Source organism: Protobothrops mucrosquamatus, unplaced genomic scaffold (genome assembly GCF_001527695.2).
Source record: "Protobothrops mucrosquamatus isolate PMUCROS unplaced genomic scaffold, P.Mucros_1.0 scaffold_13, whole genome shotgun sequence".
Taxonomy (NCBI): domain Eukaryota; kingdom Metazoa; phylum Chordata; class Lepidosauria; order Squamata; family Viperidae; genus Protobothrops; species Protobothrops mucrosquamatus.
The window spans coordinates 614,657-636,589 of NW_015386089.1; the positions used below are offsets into that span (position 1 = coordinate 614,657).

General features: G+C 41.8%; 1 protein-coding gene across 1 annotated transcript; it reads right to left on the bottom strand.

Moving 5' to 3' along the window:
• Positions 1-308: 308 nt before the first annotated feature.
• Positions 309-21,603, bottom strand: LOC107294188. Its single transcript, XM_015823433.1, has 22 exons — positions 21,591-21,603; positions 19,943-20,035; positions 18,626-18,753; positions 17,380-17,526; positions 14,405-14,488; positions 14,120-14,287; positions 13,651-13,747; positions 13,292-13,515; positions 12,449-12,602; positions 11,034-11,245; positions 10,605-10,619; positions 9,900-10,017; positions 9,322-9,527; positions 7,830-7,847; positions 7,597-7,714; positions 5,681-5,850; positions 5,183-5,256; positions 4,625-4,752; positions 3,320-3,509; positions 2,656-2,794; positions 2,167-2,263; positions 309-331 (listed from the first exon to the last, which is right to left on the bottom strand). Exons 1-22 carry the CDS (start codon positions 21,601-21,603, stop codon positions 309-311), a joined length of 2,616 nt encoding a protein of 871 aa, XP_015678919.1.
• Positions 21,604-21,933: the final 330 nt, after the last annotated feature.

The window sequence follows — 21,933 nt, forward strand, 5'->3', positions numbered from 1 at the left end:
ATTTATGAAGTGTTACATGTGCACACCCTGTGTAGCAAACAATAATTTCTGTTGCTGTGCCTACATCACTTAGGATGGGTTTTCCCAGTAAGTGAGCATGTTTGACAGATACTTCATTTCATAGAAGGGAGTTTTTGGAATGTACTCAAGATCAGATCCTCACCTCTATTATGGGTTCAGATTTTGTAGCCTCTCTGGTTTGCCTTTCTGTAAAATGAGCATTTTGTGACTAAGCGTTACAAAAGTATTTTCGCGACCAATATTCTATGACCTCAGAACCCTAAAAGTTCCAAGTATGCCCACTATCCCTAAACGTTTGAGTAAAACTGCTCTAGAAATGTACACAAAGCACAAAGATACCCAAATAGACCTATTGTAGGCTTTTTATTACATAATACACAGCTGCAACTCCTAGAAATAAATATTTCAGCAACGACATCTTGCCACCATTCCAGTCTTTTTATAAGATGTTTAGGAATCATTCCTCCTTCCCATCACAATTGCTCCAGATGAAACGTATCCCTGGATATCATTCGAGGAATCAGTGCTCCGGCCTAGAAAGAATTTTAAAATGTTAGCCTTTTCATCTTCAGAGCTATCTTTCTGATCAGAAACATCTTATCATACTTATGCTAGTTGTATAATTCAGAACATATTGCAACTGATTTTACATCATTAGCTACACTGAAATGTATCTGTTTTTACATGATCAGATTGAAGGAGGGAAAGGCAACGGCGGGGGTGTGTGTCAAAATGGGAAGCCTGCCCGGAGCCTCTGGCAGCTTAAAAAACCAAACCTGCGAAGTGCTCAGAAGGCAGTCTCTTTTCCAGCTCACTCCTTTCCCTGCCCTGCTTCTCTTTCCTTCCTCCGCGCTCAGGAAGGGATGACGGGAGGGAGAGAGATTGCCAGCACTGCCGGTGGACATGCCGCCGGCCATAGCCGTCCCACGCAGGCAGGGGCGGCCTGGTGACTTTGAGGCGGTCAGCGAGCAGGCGTGCTGATCTACCGGTGGGGGCCATCAAAGCTGGAACGCGCTCAGCCTTAGATCCACAGGGAGCCCTGGAGCCAGCGAGCCACCCTCCCCTCTCTGCCCCACCCTGGGGGTGCACAGAGAAGGCGAGCGTGCGAGTGCTGGCGTCCCGGGGGAAAGGGAAGTGCTTCTCCTACCTTTTTCCTTTATCAGTGGTCAGCAGGGATGGTCAGCAGCGATGCTGGGTGCTCGCCGCCGCCTCTTCGTGCGCCCAGGGGGTGGGGCGGGGCAGCCCCTCACTGGCCCTTTCCCATTAAAACCACCTCCTTTTATATCCTCCTCTCCCGGAAGCGCCGATCAGCTGGAGCCCAGCGTTGATCCTGGCACCTCTGCAGAGCCCCAACAGCCCTGCAGCTCCAGCTGTCTTTCCCTCGGGCTTGTGCGGCGCTGCCGCCGCTTCAACTCATTCCTCTCCGCCCCGCTACCACTTCGCATACCACCTGCCAGGTGGCAAAGTACCATTGGTGGTATGTGTACCACCGGTTGAAAAGCTCTGACATAAAACATTAGTTTTTTTTTAACTATAAGAACTGTGTCTCTAGGTCAGGGGTAGGCAACCTTGGCTCTTTTATGACTCGTGGACTTCAACTCCCAGAATTCCTGAGCCAACATGGCTGGCTCAGGAATTCTGGGAGTTGAAGTCCACGAGTCATAAAAGAGCCAAGGTTGCCTACCCCTGAGCTAGGGAGTGTCGCCTAATGTGTGCATTTTTATTTTCCACAAACCAGACTTCAAACTAATCACCTTTCTCTGACCATCGCACAGGCTGGCATCTGACATTACAGGGAAGTAATGAACAGAGTAGGCTCAAGAAGACATTAACTTACATGACAAAAGATGCAACCGTACACATTTTGAGAGTGAGTGTGTGTTTCAGAACATAGTTTCTGATAGCCAATTCTTTTTTAAAAAATGGAAAGTTTATAGACAAAAGCATTGGACACATGGAAAACCATTCTCAACAAAAATGCTTCCAATCAGGCTACTGAAGCAGCATGCCACTGAACTCAGTGACTACATCAGTTGTCCAACTCATCTAGGAGGTAAGAAGTTAGGCAAGGTTGTAGTAGAGAACAGAGTGTTTTGCAACCCAAAGCGCACAGCAATCCAAGTCATTTGTATTCTAATCCCTTACCTGCTCTTTGCTTTCTGGGAATGCAAAGCCTGATGCAAAGGGCATCAGAAGATAGCCGGGTGGAATCACAGATTACTGCACTACAGTGGATGTAGATCTGAACAACAGACAAAAAGCATCAGGCATCACAAGATAGTTTGAAAGCATGTTACTAAAGGAGATAGCAAAATACATAAAATACCTATCCCTTGGGAACAACTGAATTCAACTGATTTTAAAATAAAACTGAAGTATTCCACCATTAACACACTATTGCAGCAATATCCTCGTAAAAGTTCATAGCTTAGAAAAACTATATTGCTGATATACAATATCTTTGGTAGGGAAATAAAGACAATAATGCTATCAAGGCGGAATGTTGTAGAAGAACCTTATCCATGGAACAGTCAGCTATCCTGACATACCATCGATAGGACCAGCTTATCAAATGTAAGATCAAGAAATATCATGTCAAAAATTACCTAAATTGACCCATAAAGGCAACCTTACCTCTCCTTGAACAGCTTGACTATTCACCACAAATGTAAACATTTTCACTTCAAACCTCTTCAGGTGTGTAGGGAATGGGACAGAAGTGTTGGGGACATCATGGAATATGGTCTGATGTGAATCTGCTGTATTCTCACAACTAGCATATAAAATAAAAATAAATTATATATATCTATAAAACTATAGCTATGAGATCCAGCCTGTGCCAGGTTGGCATCAAAGATCAGAAAGGTCCACTTAATTAGATTATGCTATGAAATTACATTAGCGCAACCGTTATCAGTACGACAACCTCAAAGAAAGCCTTTGCATCTGATTGATAAATTAGAGAACTCATGCTAGATGATACAGTATTAAGGCTCTAGAAAATAACCATCAAGCTCTAGCTTTACTTTTGAGCTTATAGCAAGAATTACTAATGTGTCTTTCAGTTTTTAAACGATTGGATCACTGAACATAAAATAGAAATTTCTGCAGCTGGTACAAAGTGTTATGGTTTATTCTGTCTTGGAACGTTTGTATTCATTCTCTTTCATTCCCTAGCATAACCAAGCCACTTTCTATGCAGGCCTTGTCCAACTGCCTTCTGCAACAATTTAACTCATAGTGTTCAACTTTTCATATAAGTGGCAAACAACCTCCAACCCACATTTAAAATTGGTACCTGTCAACCACTATGTGCCACTGTGGAAAACTGTTCCTGTCAGATTTTGCAGTAGCCCAGCAGTCCTCCAGAAACAACTCAAGCTGTGGATCTTCACTGTGAAGGAGCTCTACCTGGAAAAACAGGGGCTCTCGCAGGTAACGACTTACTGGATATTCGGACTGATGATAGAAATCTCTGTAGGACTGATCTACAGAAAAGTGAGATGGGCAAAAGAAAACATTATTAGGAGCCTAGGATCGAAAAATAATTTATTCAGTTTATGAATCAATCTTCATCACCAGTCTAAACCAGGATTATGTATGCTATTCTGATCTGCTTATTAGCCTAAGAACTGTATTAGCACAATGCAAGAGGACACTGACATTTTAAACCCAGATCAGACAACGAGTGGAGGCAAAGGCATCTCTGGAGTCAAAGCTATTGCTATCATTAGTGAGAAAACTGGGATCAGAATGATTTCATCATTGATTAAATTGTTTAAGTTGAATTTTAAAAATATATAAAAATATATAATTTTTTTATAAAAATTGCTAACATTCTATTAATATAATTAAACAGTAAGAGCTGCAAAAACATGTATTATCAGGCTGGTTACTCCGTCTCCCATTAAAGATTTTGTGATAGGACTGAAAGATGTTCTTCTACAACTCATGCTATGCTAGCGATGCCAATTAGATAAAAACTAATTGTTTATTGTTAACCTAAAATACAGCCAAGAGATGTTCTTGGCTGCTGCCACATGCTTAGATTGGGAGGAGGAGGAACAGAAAAATAAAACAATAAAACTGAACCCTGTTCTGGATGACCTGGTATGCTCCCTCAACTGACAAACGTGACATGTAAAGTTAATTCAAGTCTAAACAGCCCAAGTTTCAGGACTCAAATTCACAGTTTCCTAACGACATAAAAATTCCCAGCGAAGCCAAGATAGCAGTGGAAATTGCTGAATGCTCACATAGAGAGTTGAGGTTAAAACCCACATAAAATGAGAAACCCTGTAGGACCCAGTTTATTATAAAGCTTACAATATTTAAAAATGGTTTGATGAGACATTCCATTCTTTTTAAAGTTGGATTTTTAAAAGATAAATACAAATGTTTGTTCAAAAATACAAATAACTGTTGCCTTCTTTAGTTGCATTCTTCCTCCATCCAGCAGGAAAACCTCTAAGACAATCCCTGCCTTCAAATCTAAGTTAGAAACTGTGTTTCTCATGCTGGTGGCTGACAGGATAAAATAAGAGTACCATAATTTTATTGATTACGGTCATAAATATGCCATACCCCTCTGCTTTGAAATTACCTCTGGCCAGTTTAAGGGCAAGTTCCAGTTGCCCAGTCCCAGGCAGTATGCTTGGCGATGGTGCTTGTGCAGGGCTATACTGGAGCAGCAGCGCATTTCCAATGAAGTACTGGCAAGCACATTTCAACCTTGAAAAGACAGAATTTGCCAACAAAAGTGTCTTCTTTTATTCACCCAAGTTCACTAAGAGCTCCAAAGTTTAGCTTCTCTCATTTTACATTTTTGGGGAAGAAGTTGATGCACATAAGAAATTCAGAGAAACTTTAGTTGGCTTTGTTGGAGACCCATGTCTGCAGAGTTTCTCCAGATGGGCTCCAAATCGCCCCATGCTATTGTACCCCATTTTTAATCTCTGGGTATTTTAGAATAGTGGGTGCCAAAACAATTCTTCCTGAAGCATGATTGGCAAAGGATTCCTCCTCACACAGTGCTTTAACTCAAGCTCTCCCCAGCCTAGGAATTTCGAGAACTGCCACCTCAGCACACTTGGAAACCACACAAGGCAGGGCCAAGTTGGCTTTAAGTTTGTCCTTCAGCTCTCAAGTCACAAATACTCACTGGTAAACAGGTGTTGCTTGGCCTGGGAGGAAATACAGGACCTCATTTTCATAAGTCATGATGGTGTTTTCAAACTGTAAAGAAGAATGGAATGAAACATTCCAAAGCTTGACCAATTTTAGAAATTGGATCCCTGCCCTTTCTTCAAGTTGGTCAAAGACCCAGGTTGGACCCTTCCCTCTTCCCCTTTATCACCCCACGTGAAGTAGGAAAGATCCAGTACCATAGTAGAAATATAGTTCCTAGCTTTTCCTCTGGCTGTCACTTATAAAGCGGTTTATTAAGAGCACAAAAGTTGATGCTTGCCCTATTGGGTGGATGTAAACCTGTTTTCCCAACCTGGCTTTCCCATTTGGGAATGATTGGGAAAATCAACCCAACACAGCCAGAGTGTAGGCAGACTGGGAGAAGGCCAGTAGATATATCCTACTCTACTTTACACCATCTTTTCCAGACCCTCCTGAAGAGGGGGGAAACCTTCCCCCAATAATCTCTCACCTTGCGTGTTGTGCCACAAGAGTTTACACTGAAGAGGAAGACTGCTTCTGCCTTTGTCACAGAAGCTGGTTTACAGCGTTTGTCTCTCAGCACTAAATTGGAGAGGTCCAAGACTGGCATGCCAACCAACGTCCGAGCAGAGACTACCATTGTTCCATTAGGCTGACAGTCTGCAAGAGACACAGTTTATTCCAGGAAGTTCGGGAGGTAAAGATTCCTTCCTTGCTAATCCCAGTATCCCAACTGTCAACCCTTGCCTCGAGCAGAGCCGCATCGTTGAGGCCACCATAGATGCCTCCAGACAATCAACTCTTGGTGCTGGTCATAGTTTTTTCACAGCCAGCCACAAGCAAACATTGCAGCTCTCATTCCATGTTAACTGGCACTCTTGTGTACCCATTCACTCCAACACCTTCATACCAGCCTTCCATTCCCAAAGAAATAGATTTTCACATTTTGATTGTTGAAGATAATTTACAGCATAGGTCACCACCTCCCTCGGTAGTGGGCATCATTTTTACCCTTTTCTCTCTCCCTCATTTATTTATTAACCTCCCATCTTTCATACAGGAGGTCAATGCCTTTCTTTTTTTAAAAAAAAAAGCAAAAAAACCAAGTATGAAAAATGTAACAAAGCTACACAATTGAAGAGCAGGGAAGCAGAGCTACCAAAATCACTTTCCCTATAATTCCCGCATAGTCCACATTAAAGCCACACCGAGAGGAGGGGGGGCAAGGGAGAAAGAGAAAGAGAGGGAAGGAAATTACAACAATAACAAGAATGGAGTGCATTGCAACCCTCTTGGGAGGCTGCATTAACATTGATCCTTTTCATAAAAAGATGAAGATGCTATCGAAGATTGTGGAATAGAACTGTGACTGTATCCCCATCTAAATTTCCATTGGGCACAATCATTCAACAGCATTCTCCCCCAGGTCACTGTCTTCATCCCCAGTGCATGAGGGAAAAAGCCTTGCTGTCTATTAGCATTAATATTTCCCCCTTATTCTCCCATGGGGGTCACTGTCAGAGATGATCTCTGTTTCAAATGTGCTTTTATTTTTATCTGTAATGTGAAAGGGAGGGAGGGAGGGAAGAAGGAAGGAAGGGTCAGTTTGATGTAATGGTTAAGGTGCTGACCTTAGAAATCAAGTGACTGAATTTTTAAGCATGAAAGCTGACTGGATGACTTTGGGCCGTTCACTCTCAACCCAATCCACCTCATAGGGTTTTTGTTGTGGGGAAAATAGGACGAATATTAACTATGTTCGCTGTCTTGAGTTACTTATAAAATAATAATGGTGGATAAAAATCTAAGGAAGGAAAAATGTTTTGGAGGGAAGCTGAATGGCTGCAGAGACTTAAAACAGAGATGAGAGACAGGATACAGGTCACTAATGGGGAAAGTCAAATTCATGCCAGTCGTTTCCCGTAAACCCTACGTATAGGTGGAGAGCACTAACTCAGATAGGAGAGAACTCTGTGTGTTGCTAATGAAATATCAGCAAAACAATGGTGATTCCAACACCAATGTTCAGTTGTAAGCCACTTTAATTTTTAAACTGGTAGAAGGCCAAAATATTTCCTTAGCACCTTAGAATACCTTCTCTGTGTTATATAAAGCTCTATACAATATAGTTTTCCTAGAATGTACTTGAGACAAAGGAGCCAAGAATCTATGAGAAATAAAGCTCCTTCAACCCAAATATATAGGTTTTTTGAGGAAAGAGACATGAATGATATGCCACTAAATATGTGAGTGCCGTTACAGTGAATGTATTAATCTAGATTAAATAGATTGAAAGTGACATTTTGAAATCTGGTTGACTACTTCCCAAATGGATTTAATGTTATCTGGAAGGATATCAGGATCAACATCCCTCAGACATTTAACCAAACCAGGAATGTCATTTACCAATTAGATCTTTTGGAGAAAAGCTGCAGGATATGGTAAATTCAATCATTTCAGTTTGACTGAGATGGTCCTTAAATTGCAACTGGAAGGTGGTCACAATCCCAAAGGAGTTTATTTCCTAGGACACAAAGAGAGTAGATTAGTGACACGAAGGCTTCCTTTGTTAGCCAGAGCTGATGGGCCTCAACTTCAGTCCCAACCAAAGATCCCACAATCATTTGTTTTCTAGGTACCTTCACTTCTACCTCAGTCTTTTTGAAGAAATAGGGAAATAGACATTAAACCCTTGAAACATGTTAGAGAGGGAGAGAGAGAGATTAATATACCCCATTGAACAGCTGGAAGATACGCTGATCTATACAGCAAGCTTACTCAACAGCATGGTGGATACACTTATCAGAAGCAAAAGCGTGACTGTGAGGGTTTGAGTGATGAAAATGACAGCTGAGTGGAGGCACCCTAAGATTCTAAGCCATAGATTGAGAACATCATAGACTTGCTGGGGTTAAGCCAACAAAATCTATCTAGGAGCCAGTCAACGGAGCTCAAGAATTACAAGTACTGCCTCCTTCTACTGATGCTGCTTATAGCTGGTAGGTAGGCCTGAGATCAGAGGTGATGCTCAGGACATCTTATGCTACTCCTGGCACTCTGAAACTGGTTAGCAAATTGTAGATTTTCAAATGATAGAAAGGGGATTATATCACAAAGTACAATTTAATGTTAGATTTTCAGGGTATTTCATTTTAGGTTTTCTCTTGGCTCCTGGCTTGCTATTCAGAGATCAAATGCAGCTCTTACTTAACCCCAGCAATTTATGAACCTTTGCTCCTGAGATGGCTCCCAGGAAGATTCTTTTTTCCCCATTCATTATACAGAAAGCAAGGACCGCTTTTGAAATAGCATGAAGATTAGAGTAGATCATGGTGGAAGAGAAGGAATAGAACCTGCTGCTGAAGCAAAGAGGGTTTTGATATTGGCTTCTAAATAAGCAAGCAGGCTGCTTACTCACAGAAGCAAAGGAAGTCAACTACAGGCTTGTTTCCAGGAAGCAAGAATTCATGGTAACAGATTGTTCCCCCCCCTCAAGCATAAGTAATGTTCTCTACCCCCAAAGCAAGACTCTTAGATATGGCACAGAATCCCCCTATTTCCTGCCATTCAGTGGTTCCCTGGAGTTTCTGCAGTCCAGATACAGTGTGGTTATTTTTTCTCCTTGTGTTCCTTACAGACAGGTAGGAGGAGGGAGAAGAGGAAGTGGGTGAGCAGCATTGATTGTGGGGAAGCCATGAACAATTTCCAAGGTTAACCGCCACAATATCATGCTCTTACTGATGAGGCAACCGCTGACTCAGGAACATCAGGAGAAAAGGTAATAGCAGCCACAGTGGCAAGTGGGTGATCCCTTCACTTGCTCACTCTTCTATTTTATTCTGGGCTAGTCTTCCATCATGGCTCATGCTTGGGCTGGAGAAATCCAGATGATCACAAGATGGCAGTGCAGAGACATTGAAAACTAACTCTTTGCTGCCTTCTAGTGCCACCCAGATGTTTGTCACCTAGAGTGTTGAAGCTGAAGGCAGCAAGGGGGAGTCCAATGCATACCTGTGCCTGCAGGCCCTGGGAGGCTTTTTCACAATATTTACTCACAGTCCCCACTACATCCCAAAAGGCACCCCTTTACATTCTGACATAGAAGGCTGCCCAGATCAAGGTTTGTCATACTTCAAGGAACACATGAGTGGCAAGCTTCGGCACTCTCAGGGCTAAATGAGTTTGATTGTCCTGCAATCCATATTCAAGGGTCCGTGCCATCTCTTGGGTTAAGGGTGTGTTTCCCACAAAGGGTATCCAATTCTGGTCCACGTTGCCACGTTTCACCACTAAATAGAGAGCTTCGTTATCGCAGAATCCTTCTGCTTGGGGCAGCACTGGAGAGAAGAGGAAACAAGATGGGTGCCTGTCCTTTTACTTTCCCACTCACAATCCACAAGCATTTCCCATTAACATTTCATTTTACAGCATGGCATGAGCACCTACTTGATAGTTCGTTATACAAATTATACCAGCTACATCATGGTGCCACTGTTTAACTGCCCTATTAAAAAGCATTAAGATATCAATGGAAGGCTGTAGTTGTTTCTAACAACTTTACAGTAACATCTTCTGGATCCATAGCCTACCTTCTCAATTGCAGTGGAAATGTCTACTACCCGAGGATGTATCTTCTAGCTTCTACCCATTTTTTTTCTCTGATATCCATAATGGAAAGAGGCAGAAAATATTAGATCCAATCAACTCACCTGCATCCCTCACCAAGGCAAACAGAGGGACTGGGACTTCAAAGATTTCTGCCTGAGGAATCACACTGAATTGCAATACAGGGTTGGTAGTATAATTTCGAAAGTGTTCTGGCACATACTGAGAAAAGTTAAAAAGGAAGGGATTAATTTCTACATTATCACTAACAGTGTAACTATTAAAAAGAAAGCTGGGCTTAGTATTGGTTACATTCAGTCTGTTTAGATGGGTGAATTTTATGGATTACAAAATACATCTTTTTTTGTAATTCTCAGTTAAAATCTACACAATATCTAACAATTTACATAGATAAATGGACTGCATACAGATGGTTGCAAACTGTTTAGAGCAGCCTTATCCAGCCAAGCAATCTCTAGATATGTGGACTTCAGCTCTTACAATTTCCCAGTCAGCATGGCCATTACTAAGAATTCTGGGAGCTGAAGACCACATATTTGGAGAAAACCAAGATCATGGAAGACTGATTTTGACTCCATCTTGGAAAACTTAAACTGCAAAACTTGTTTACATGTGTAGCACATTGAAACACTGTCGTAACCCTACTCCAGATACCCTACAGCTTGAATCTTGGCTCCCTCTTTTATACAACATGATAAAAGATGTCCATATGTTCTAAACCTACAGTACCTCACCAATTATTTCTCTGCAAATACAGTCATCTAACTTTTACCCAGCCTTTGACCAACCATGTTCATTTTGCACTAGGGAGGGAAGAGAAAGACATTCAAATTGCCTAAAATTCTCCTGAAAACTAAGGGAGGATCACCCATCTCCAGATTAGAAATTCCCAGGAATTCTCAGGAATGGATGGTCCAAATATCTATTGGTACTCAACAAAGAATGTCATTTCATGGAGTTAGTGACATCCCTCCAATACAGAAGGGAGAATCTGAAGTAGTGCATGTGTGCTAATTATAGGCACGCAAAATGAAACACAGTTATCTGGAAAAATAAAATGTTTCAAGCCACTCCACATAATAATTCAGTTTTGGTTGAGTTATTACATTGGGATTGAAAGGAACATCAGCAGTTGCGTTGTCAGTGCTCTGCTGCTAATGATAAGATATTCCACTGTAACACCTGCAGACAAGGCCTAAATTGATATCGGTTCATACCTCCTTCTCAACTCCAGGACTATCAAATGAGATCTGCACAAGATAATCTTTGCTGCCGTTGGGGTATTTGATTTCAATGACCTTACAGCCCCATTTCTCAGCCTCAGGCAATGGCAAGGGCCCCGAATGACCCACTGTCACACCAACCAGGTCTACATCTGGCAAGAAGGGGCCAACTGTTGCATTGAAGAGCTTGAGATTGATCTTTGTATCTGCAGGGGGAAGAAAACCATTTGAAGAAGAAGTCTGCTTTTGGGCTTGAAGTTCCCTCTCGTCTTTTCCTCCAGCTGCTCTGTGAATAAGCCCCTTTTGCTGATTCTAAGATTTGAATAGCCAGTATGCTGCCCATGGGCACCAATGTACTCACTGAGGTACCTCTTGATGTCCATCCGACTCCCCTACCCTATTTAATGTGGATGGCACTGGATAAGCTTTCAAATAAATCAATTGGAAAGTTGGCATGATGCGAAGCAAAGCATCATCAGCCAGTGTGGTCTTTATCAGTAGTGAGCAGGAAATAGGATTGGGATCCACTGGAAAGATCTTCAAAGGTTTAGCAGTGTCCCTTGTCCAGCAGCAGTAATTGGTTATGTTTCTGTTGAGATTTGTTGTTGTTTTTTTAAAAAGCTAAGGTAATAGGAATGAGGTAGTGTACATTAGGAATGAACAATTCACAGGCCACTTCCCAATATTCCACCCCTGCCTCTAAGAAACCCCTGTTGCTTTCTGTCTGTTAAGAAGTCCGGAGCCACCTTTTTTTGGTCTTCTGACCCACACTTTGCAAATTAATCAAAAGACCTTTGTTTTCTGTCCCATTTCTCTGCCCCTTGTTACTGAGGCATAAGATGGCAGCATTTGTCACAACATGTTTTTGTAAATGTCTAACTGAGCTCCGGCACTTAAGGAAATGAAGATGGTGGGTGTGGTTGCCTAAAGCTGTGCTCTGCAGTAATATAAAATCCCCTTGAAGCAACTCCCAATGACTTCATGGACACACCCATGCAGGTTTTCTTGGCAACACTACATTAAAAAAGTTGTTCGCCACTGCCTTCTCCAGATATATTTTTACAACAGCTTTTATATTTTCTGAACCTATCCCCTCTGAGTAACCAGTTTGTGGTAAACTAAAGAGTCTGTAGGTGAAACAACATTAGGGGCGATAGACAACAGGTCCTGCTTAAATGACCATCTAAATGTTAGATCGTTAGTCTACTAAAGCATTTTTAAAAGTTAAATAGATCCTCCGTAACTTAAGTGTGCCCACATATCTAGATAGCTTGCCAACCACTAGGGGGCAATAGAGAAGCCTTTATACAATGTTATCTGAAGAAGATAATATCTTCTACAGAAGGCTATAAAAAAGGCATCTTTCTACTGTCCTTTGCCAATTTCTTATTTTAAAAAACCCAACTCACAGTCTGTAATCCTGATGGGTGCAAGCTGCAAAGGTGTGCTGATCTTCTTCAGTATGAGATGCTTCGTAATACCTCTCTTGTCATCTTCCCACAAATGCTCCACAAAGGCGTTGATTCTGTAGGTGATCATCAATTTTCCACCAACCACGTGACTCTGGAAGGCAAGATCAGCTAGTAATCATTGCTTCAGTGGTCATATATCAAGACAAGACAAATCATGTGTTAAAATGGGGAGCCCCTTTTAAATCCAGTTTGTTCTCTTCCTGATGTTGCCCTCAGTCTGACATTTCATGCAGCCTACCATTCAAAAGTAGAAGCTGAACTGCGGTCAACCATTTATTTTTCTTCACTCCACTTCAAATAATATATCTTGATAGATCAAAAATGTGCAAAATGCGGCCTTTCAATTTTTGTTAAAACTACACCCTCCATCACCTCTCAGCATTGGCCATGTTGTCTAAGGCTTGTGAGAGTAGGAATTCGCCAGCCTCTCTCTGAGGGAGATGGGCAATTCACAATTTGAAAAATAAATAAACACTTGGAACGTGTCCTTCTTTATGCTAGACTAGAGATGATCAGCTTGCATCCTTAAGAAACTGATATGGCACCCAAAGATTTTTCACAGCCTCTTTAAAAAAAAAGTGCTTTTCCCCATTATTGTGGATCAGGAAACCGATGAGAACTGTATTGTATCATAATGGGCTTAATACAATAAAAATGAAGAGAAAAATTTAAAAACTCGCACCAGAACACCTGACTCATCAGTATATACAACCCCTTCCCCACTGTAACATACCATCATCTACGGTAGCTTTTAATATCCAAAAGGTTTCCCATGCCTACCTTGAAGTTACCACCCAGTGCACCAATGGGTATCTTTACTATAATGGCTTCCTTGTTACTGGCCAGCATGTAACCTCGGCTCTTTATATCCTGGGTTGACAGTTTGTATAGGTCAACACCCATCTCTATGTGCAATTCTTTGAATGTACCAGCTCCAATTAGAAGAGGAGAAACCTGCTTCGGGATAGTCCAAGTGATTGTTTCTTCGGTGTAGGTTACACCATCTATGTAGGGAGTAGTAGGGTAGAAGAGAAAAAGATAGTACAGGTTAAGGCTTAAAGCTATAAGGAGGGAAACCTAAGCCTTCAGAGATTAGGTCAGGGATCCATAGCCTGGAGATCATTACTCTGTTTACCCACCTATAGGGCAGGCTACAGCAGTGTCAACAATGTAGAGCATCCAGCGCTGCTTGTAGTAGGTACTGGATCTCACAGAAGAAAAAGGGATCCCACTGATCTGAAATAGTAGCAAGAAGTCTCCAACTTTTTATTTTGCCCAAGTGTGAAATTGCCAGATCTTCAGGACATGAAATAAAATATATCTCTGTATATGAATCATATTGGATGACATTACATTTTTTTAAAAAGAGCACATATCCCTGGGGTATAGACAGATAGGTGGGTAGGGGATCAGGGATGTCCCTAGGTTCTTTAGATTGAAGGCACCAATCCCATGTGCCTACCCATACTAATGGAGAAGGGTAGAAATGAGCACCTCTTCCCATAAGCTATGGTTATTTTAGCTAAACAACATTACTGAATGCATGGATTCTTGTCACTGCTTTCTCCCCTGCATCTTCCAATGTTCTGAAAATTAAAGCAAGCTCACTTCCACTTTCTGAGCTTGAGATGCATTGTAGGGCGCTCTCAACACAATCCTGGTGTCTGTCATGTTAATCCCATAACCGACAGCTTGAGCTTCTTCAACCAGCATCGACCTCTCCTCAGAGTCTATGTGAAAGATTATTTGCCAAGTGGAGGGAGTTCCAGTTTTGACCTAAAACGTGGGAGCAGAAAGCAAGAAAAACGAAGCATTTTAGAGTTATATAACTGTCCACATGGAAATTATGCTACCTATTGCTCTGTTTTGATCAGGGAGAAGCCTGAGAAATACCTCTGAGAAAGCAGATGCCCAGTCTTCAGGTTGATCTTGAAGAAAGCCATCTGAGATTGATGGAACATTTCTTCTCACTGAGACCTTGAGGGGAAAACAAGAGACAGTATAGTTGGGAGATACTTCAAAGGCATTTAAGAGGTTGAGAGCACAAATGTCTATCATTCCAGCCCATTGCTTCCAGTTCTTAATTCACCTGGATGTTTTTGGAGTCATTAAGGCAGAGGTGGGGAACTATGGCCCCTTCATGACATGTGGACTTCAACTCCCAGAACTGGCTGGCTTAGGAATTCTGGGAGTTGAAATCCACAAGTCATAAAAGGGCCATAGTTCTCCATCCCTGTATTAAGGTACACAACCTATCAATAACTACAACCTATTTCTTGCTTTTATGCTGGTCAAGAAGGGCCATGCATTGACCTGCAGCTTTACCATCTTGGGGACTCCCTATCCTGGCTTGATTTGTGATGGAAAACAGCACAGTGCAAGCATGCATGAAATGTAAGCCACTTTCCTTAATCAGGAGGACCAAGAATGGGTAATAAATGTTATATTTGCCCAGGCTAAGGTAGTCGAATACCTTCTACTTCTGCAGCTTGCCTTCTAGTGAGGCAGGAGCACCAACTATCCGCTGAGCTAGGAAGATCAGAGTTTAGAAATGGATTAATCTACTTCACCAGCCACACTGGCAGCTCACCACAACTTCTTGCTTAAGACAACACTCCTTGCAGAAATCAGAAGTATGTGTTGTATTATCAGAAGCTTAGCAGGTCATATAAAGCAAATGGGTTGCACTAAATTGGGAAAGCCCCGTGGTGACGTGCAGGCTTGTTTCAGCGCAGTCTGGCCAGTTGCTACACCGATACCACGCAATTGGGAGATGAGCACTCAGGTTGGCGAGAGGCCACCTTCCTTATATTTGTAATCCGGAGGCCAGGAGGGCAGTTGATATCTTTGGAATGCTGATCCGTGCTTCCTGGATCATGCTTTGCAGAAGAGGCATGACGGACAGCCTTATTTTAAGTCCATGCTGTCAGTTAAGTGTTCTTACTTCTGCTCTTATCAAAGAGACCCGTCTGTTCTAATGTATAGATGCTGCCCTGACTTCAGTTTTCCATCATGGATTAGTGACAAGTTGAGATTGTTGTCCCTAAATAATTCTACTACTTAAATTCTCAGACTGATGGGTGTGGCATGTTTATTTATTTAGAGCATGGCTTATCATTCATGGACTAGCTATATATTAACATTTCACCTAGATTAGTAAAACACAGTAAAATATAAATGTTAAAAAGATCTATGTTCAAATACCAATGTCTAGGCCAGGGGTAGGCAACCTTGGCTCTTTTATGACTCGTAGATTTCAACTCCCAGAATTCCTGAGCCAGCATGGCTGGCTCAGGAATTCTGGGAATTGAAGTCCACAAGTCATAAAAGAGCCAAGGTTGCCTATCCCTGGTCTAGGCCATCTAACCACTGAAGCGCAGCATTGTTTATGTAAAAACAAATAAGATACTGGATCGGTGAAATATGTGTGTGTGGTATAATATGGCTTTTTATATGTTTTACTTCAGTTGTTCAATTCCAAACTTATTTCCAGGCACATTCAAGGTTATCTGAAAACAGAACCAGCCTTACTATGTAAAAAACAAAACAAAACAGGAACTTCCTTGTACAGAAAATGTTGGGACCAGCTCTGCGTTATTCTTCCCCCAGTGCCTAGACTGGACCGACCTATTGCCCTGAAGTTAGGCAGTTGGTCCTTTCTGCAGCAGGAGGATTTCTTCCAGCATCGCCCCTGTAACCAGATTCAGCTGCCATTCGAGCTGGATCCAATGACTGGCATGATCATGCAACAGGCTAATGTTCACTTAAATAGACTATCCCAATAGCAAAAATATTCCATGGCCCCACAGGAATCCAGCCACTGGCTTAGTCTATCACCCACTGAACCTACTCATCAATCTCATCTTGGGGAGTCAAATACAGTGGCTATACAGGTGGTCCTCGACTTATGACCATAATTGAGCCCAAACTTTCTGTTGCTAAGCGAGACATTTGTTAAGTGAGTTTTGCCTAATTTTACAACCTTTCTTACCGCATTTGTTAAGCGAGTTACTGCAGTTCTTAAGTTAGTAACACAGTTATTAAGTGAACCTGGCTTCCCTATTGACTTTGCTTGTCAGAAGGCCTCAAAAGGGGATCACATGACACCTGAGGCACTGCAACCGTCCTGAGTCGGTTGCCAAGCGTCTGAATTTTGAACACGGGACCATGGGGATGATGCAACGGTTGTGTGAAAATGTTACTTTTTCAGTGCCGTTGTAACTTCGAACGGTCATTAAATGAAATATTGTAAGTCCAGGATGACCTGTAGTCAAAAGCTGGGTGTGCTTGTGTTGTCTTAGACAACTGAACAGAAGAGCCCACAGCCCTAATTGTGGGTATCAGTAGTACTTATCAAAATGCTAGAATGAATAAAAGACAGAGATTGGCAAGATTTTTCATCTCCTCATCCTTCCCAAATTGCCACCATTCAACATCTAGCCTGAGCACAGAATTATACTTGGAAAATGTGGCTTTCTCTGACAGAGGATTAGGACTTCTTGGATACAGATTCTGAAGTTGATATCCATAAAAGAGAATATACAGTTCTAGCATTAATCTCTTTTCACATTATTTGCCTATAGGCTTTAACCTGGCGATACTAAAAACGCTAAAGAAAAAAAATCAAAGGGAGAATCTAAGAGTCCATACAGGTTAAAGTGCCAACTGCATTATACTTCCATTATTTCTAAGTAACGTACACCGAACCAGGGCTATTCAAGTTCAGTTCAGCCATTCCATCAGTCCACTGCCATGATGTACCTGAGACCTCCTAGCAACACATTTATAGGAAAATTGTACAACCGTCACAATTTTGATTGTGCAGCACTATCAGTGCTGAGGATTGCTCGACCGTTCTCCAAACTTACCTCCATATAGTTTGTCTCACAGACAATTTCCCTGGGCTGCCATGGGCCGTACGAGCAACTCACAGGGACATTAAGCAAAGCTGCATTGTGCATCTCTGGGTTTGTTGCTGCCTGGATTTGTATGGTTAGCGTGAACTGCTGATCATCCTGAATAAAAGGTTGCAGAAAGAAGAAAATAATTAATAGAATCTGCATTTAGAAACGAAGCCTCCAACCTATTAAGTTTTGCTGGTTGAAGTACTTAAGGTACAAGATTGCTATTGTAGTATACCCGTGGTGGCGAACCTATGGCATGTGTGCCACAGGTGGCATGCAGAGCCCTCTCTATGGGCATGCACGCCATCGCCCGAGTCCTAGGCATTCAGGTGGGTTTTATAAAACCTTTTCACTTTAGGCCTCTGCCGCTGTGTGCAAAAAAAAAAAAAAAAGGTTCAATCAATCAATTTCAACTTCTCGCAGAAAAAAAAAAGATCTCGCAAAGTTGGAATTGATTGATTGAACTTTTTAGTCCCACTCAGTCTGCTGTTACCACCGCAGCCACACCCACCCAATGGGCCACGCCCACCAATGGGCCATGCCCACCCGGCACCCAACGATACATAAGTGGGTTTTGGGTTGCAATTTGGGCACTCGGTCTCTAAAAGTTTCGCCATCACTGTAGTATACTGTTCAGTGTAGGAAAAGGACATCTTCAGAACGGCTGGAACAGGATTACAATTTCCACATCAACATCACAAGCAGAAGTTAACAGTGTTGCAGAACAAATTAGAAGGTTGGTAGGGACAGGGATCCTGTACCATTCCAGAAGACGGTGAATCACAACTGTATAGTAGGACTGCATGTGCCATAGGAAGATGGGCAGTGATTAGTATCATACTTTATCTACCCCTAGACTAGAGTTTATGTGTACATCCTCCAACCTGGGAACAACATTCTGCATTTTTTTTCAGCGTCTCTCAGATTTTTATAGATTCTTAACAACTTAACCCTGAGTATAATGAGGAAAATGTTTGAGCATCTCACAGATTTGGCTTATGACAAATAAAAACACAGCCTATTTTTTTTTGCTTTGACCACACCCATTTCTTTTCTTGCTCCATCCTTATAATGCCCTCAATGCTCTACAGAACATCTACCTGCAACCTTTGCCCAAAAGAAGATGGATATCCCATGAACACTTTCCGAATTGAGACATTAGTATAGAATTCCAGAGTCTGGTTTACAGTCAGTCCATCATCATCCTTACCACTATCTGAGTGTAGCAGCCAATCAGGGAAGCCCGGAACTCAATGTTCCCCCAAGCATCCTGGAAGATGGTATAGCCACATTTCGTAGCCTGGACCTCATCAATTGACCAAGCTCTGCCAAACCGATCTGAAAGAATAAATATATTGGTTATTTAGAAACAAGAAATCTTCCTTTCTAAACATAGTGATTCATATTGTTGACAAGCACGATCTTGCCTAAAAGATAGTGGCACAGGCCTTGTTTCCACTTCAGCCAGATCCAGATTTGAAAATGTTTGGGAAAAGTGATTTTTCTTCCCTTGTGATGCAGCATAAAAGATGGAGAACTTGAGCAGAGGAAAATATGCATCATAATTATAGAAGCATGCCATCATTGGCAAGGAAGAGAACATACTACAGAACATACATACAATATTAAACGGCTGCTAAGATAGCTTTTGCCTCAAAAAAATTCAATTGATATTAATAGTCCTAGCGTACCAGGGTTTTTTTTTTTTTAAAAAAAATCTGATGGTAGTGGGGAGATGTAGACGAATTACAACATACAGAAATGATTATTAAGAATACTCCTTCAATATTCAAGTGGAGAACATAGGTGGGATTTTCAGACAGCCTCCCATCCAGGCAGTAAACAAACCCAAACATGTGATTTCCAAATTGAATGAAGTGAGGTTAACTTAGGCCAGGCGTAGGCAACCTTGGCTCTTTTATGACTCATGGACTTCAACTCCCAGAATTCAACTCCCAGAATTCCTTCAACTTCAACTCCCAGAATTGGACTCGTGGACTTCAACTCCCAGAATTCCTGAGCCAGCCAACTCCCAGAATTCCTGAGCCAGCATGGCTGGCTCAGGACTTCTGGGAGTTGAAGTCCACGAGTCATAAAAGAGCCAAGGTTGCCTACCCCTGACTTAGGCAGACAAGCTGAAGCTAGCACAAGTTATTGTCACTAGCCTAGAACCTAGAGAGTTAACCACTCAGATAGAAAGCCACACATCTCTTTGGATTCACTTCCTGAAAGATGCTGCAGAGAGTGAACACTGCATCTGTTTGCAGCACTTTAAGGCAGCTGCCAGACAATCCTGGGAACAGACCCGGCTCTTTTTAAGATGCTGCAGACAGATGCTCCATGTATGCGCCTATGGCGCATTTTAAAACATTCTGTGGAGAGTGAATCTGAAGCACTGCACCGCTCTACCAAGTAGCATTACTTCATCCTTGCATCATCAGATGGAATACCATATTTTAAAAAAACAAGGATTAGATTGAAGATTTCCTAATGATTCACAATAAAAGACAGGAGGATCAAGACTCACCAAGGGCAGCAAAACCGACATACTTGTTCTGGAAATAACTTGGATTCAACTTGAGTTTTGCAAGGCTACCTAGACATTCCACTTCCACCCGATCTGAACCGCAAAGAGGAAGAATATTTTATTAGATTTTAATCTCATCTTTCATTCGGGAGCACAAGGTGGTGTACCTAGTGCTTCCTTTGCCTATTTCTCCCAACAATCGCCCTGTGAGGGATGCTACAAGCTGACTGGATCCGTTTTAGCATCCTTGAATCAGCGTGGGAACAAAGTTTCCAAAAGGATCAGGCCATGATCCCTCCGCCAGGCTAGGCAACTGCTCAGAATATCTGAAATTCCTAACATGATCTAGATGATAACTAAAAATACCTGTACCAATTCATTGTCGTCCAGACATATTACATTCCAATTCCTTTCTTCCCAGAGACTGGGAAGACCAAAAAGATAATTCAAATATCTAAAGCATGTTAAGTTGGGGAAGGCTGCAATAAACACCAAACCAACTTACTCCGTTTGTGCAGAACCTGTATGAATTATGGATGTAGCCTGGAAGAGCTTGGCAGAATTTAATGATAATGCTTTGTCCAAGACTGGGTCCCAATATGCTTTTCCAATCTAGCAATAGCCAGAAGTATAATATCTGTTGCTATCTCTAGCTGGGCCTACAGATCTGATCTTCCTTGTTTATTAACTATTTCTAATAAGGAATAATAGAAGAAATGACTGGTCAAAGTACCTAGAAGATACCAATTTCTTTCCTTAGTAGTTTGTATCTTGGGAAAGAGCAAGACATAATCCCTGCCCAATTTGTGTTTAATCAAGGTGAGGACTAGGCCACCTTCTATTTCTTCAAAAGAAGGAAGAAAAGTGGGGGAAGGACACATATGACTCTTTCCACACCATTGAAATGTCCTTCCTTCTCTAAGGGCAGTCAAAGCCATACAAAGATCTAACAAACCCAGTTTGTTTTGTATTTGCTCAGCCTCCTGCTTACCTATTAGAGAAACAAACTGGAGCCATGTTCTGGGGACCAGAACAACGAGAAGAAAGAGTCTGAAAGAGAAATTAGAGTACAGGTCACATTTTATACATGCAACTCAATCACCGGTGGGGGGTGTACCTTCCTCACTCTTCCCAGGCTGGTTAATATGCTTGATAAGATGCTGGCTAGCTGTAGCAGAAGCCAAGATTTCAGGAGCCAGCTCAGATGAAAACCAAAACCCACTTCAAGGTCTCCCCAACAAGACAAGCACCTGCTCAATAGCTTTTATTCAGTTCTATTCTGGACTAGAAGACTTCCAAGGTCCCTTCCAGCATCTACTCTACTCTCTACTCTCACTGAGAATCCATTGCCAGAATAAGTTAACACCTGGACTCAATCTTCGTGTTAAGCCCAAACCCATAAGGCGCAGCAGAGAGGATGGGCTCATGTACTATTTTGACAAAAATGAAATAAATCACATCTTGGTTTTGATTGGCAGACCCAGAGAGAGCATAATACAGCCAGTCTGAGTTCACATCTTAGAATACACCATAGTTTAGTCAGATGGTGCCACTGGCTGGGTTCACAAAGGGCTTGGTTTACAAACCACAATGGATAGATTGACCCATCATATCAAGCCAAAACAAATCACAGGATACAGTAAATTACCCCAGTCAAACATGCTCACAAATTTTGGGTTAGAGACAGACTCAGGTATAACTATAGTTTATAACTATAGTTTAATATTATTTAACTATACACACTAAGCTATCTGCTATGGTTTACAAGCAACAGACAATTAAGCCAAAATAAAAACAAACCACATGATTTAGCCTAAGAAGTTAGGTGGGTTTTACAATATAGCGATAAAACTATTAGGATACATTCTAGGAGAAGCTAACCCTCTATTGTGCCAAATACTTGGGTTTACATATCACATTAAGCTATTATTGATAGTTTTACAAGCTATGTGAACCCAACCAGTTGTTGCTTATCTAATAAACCAGAGTTA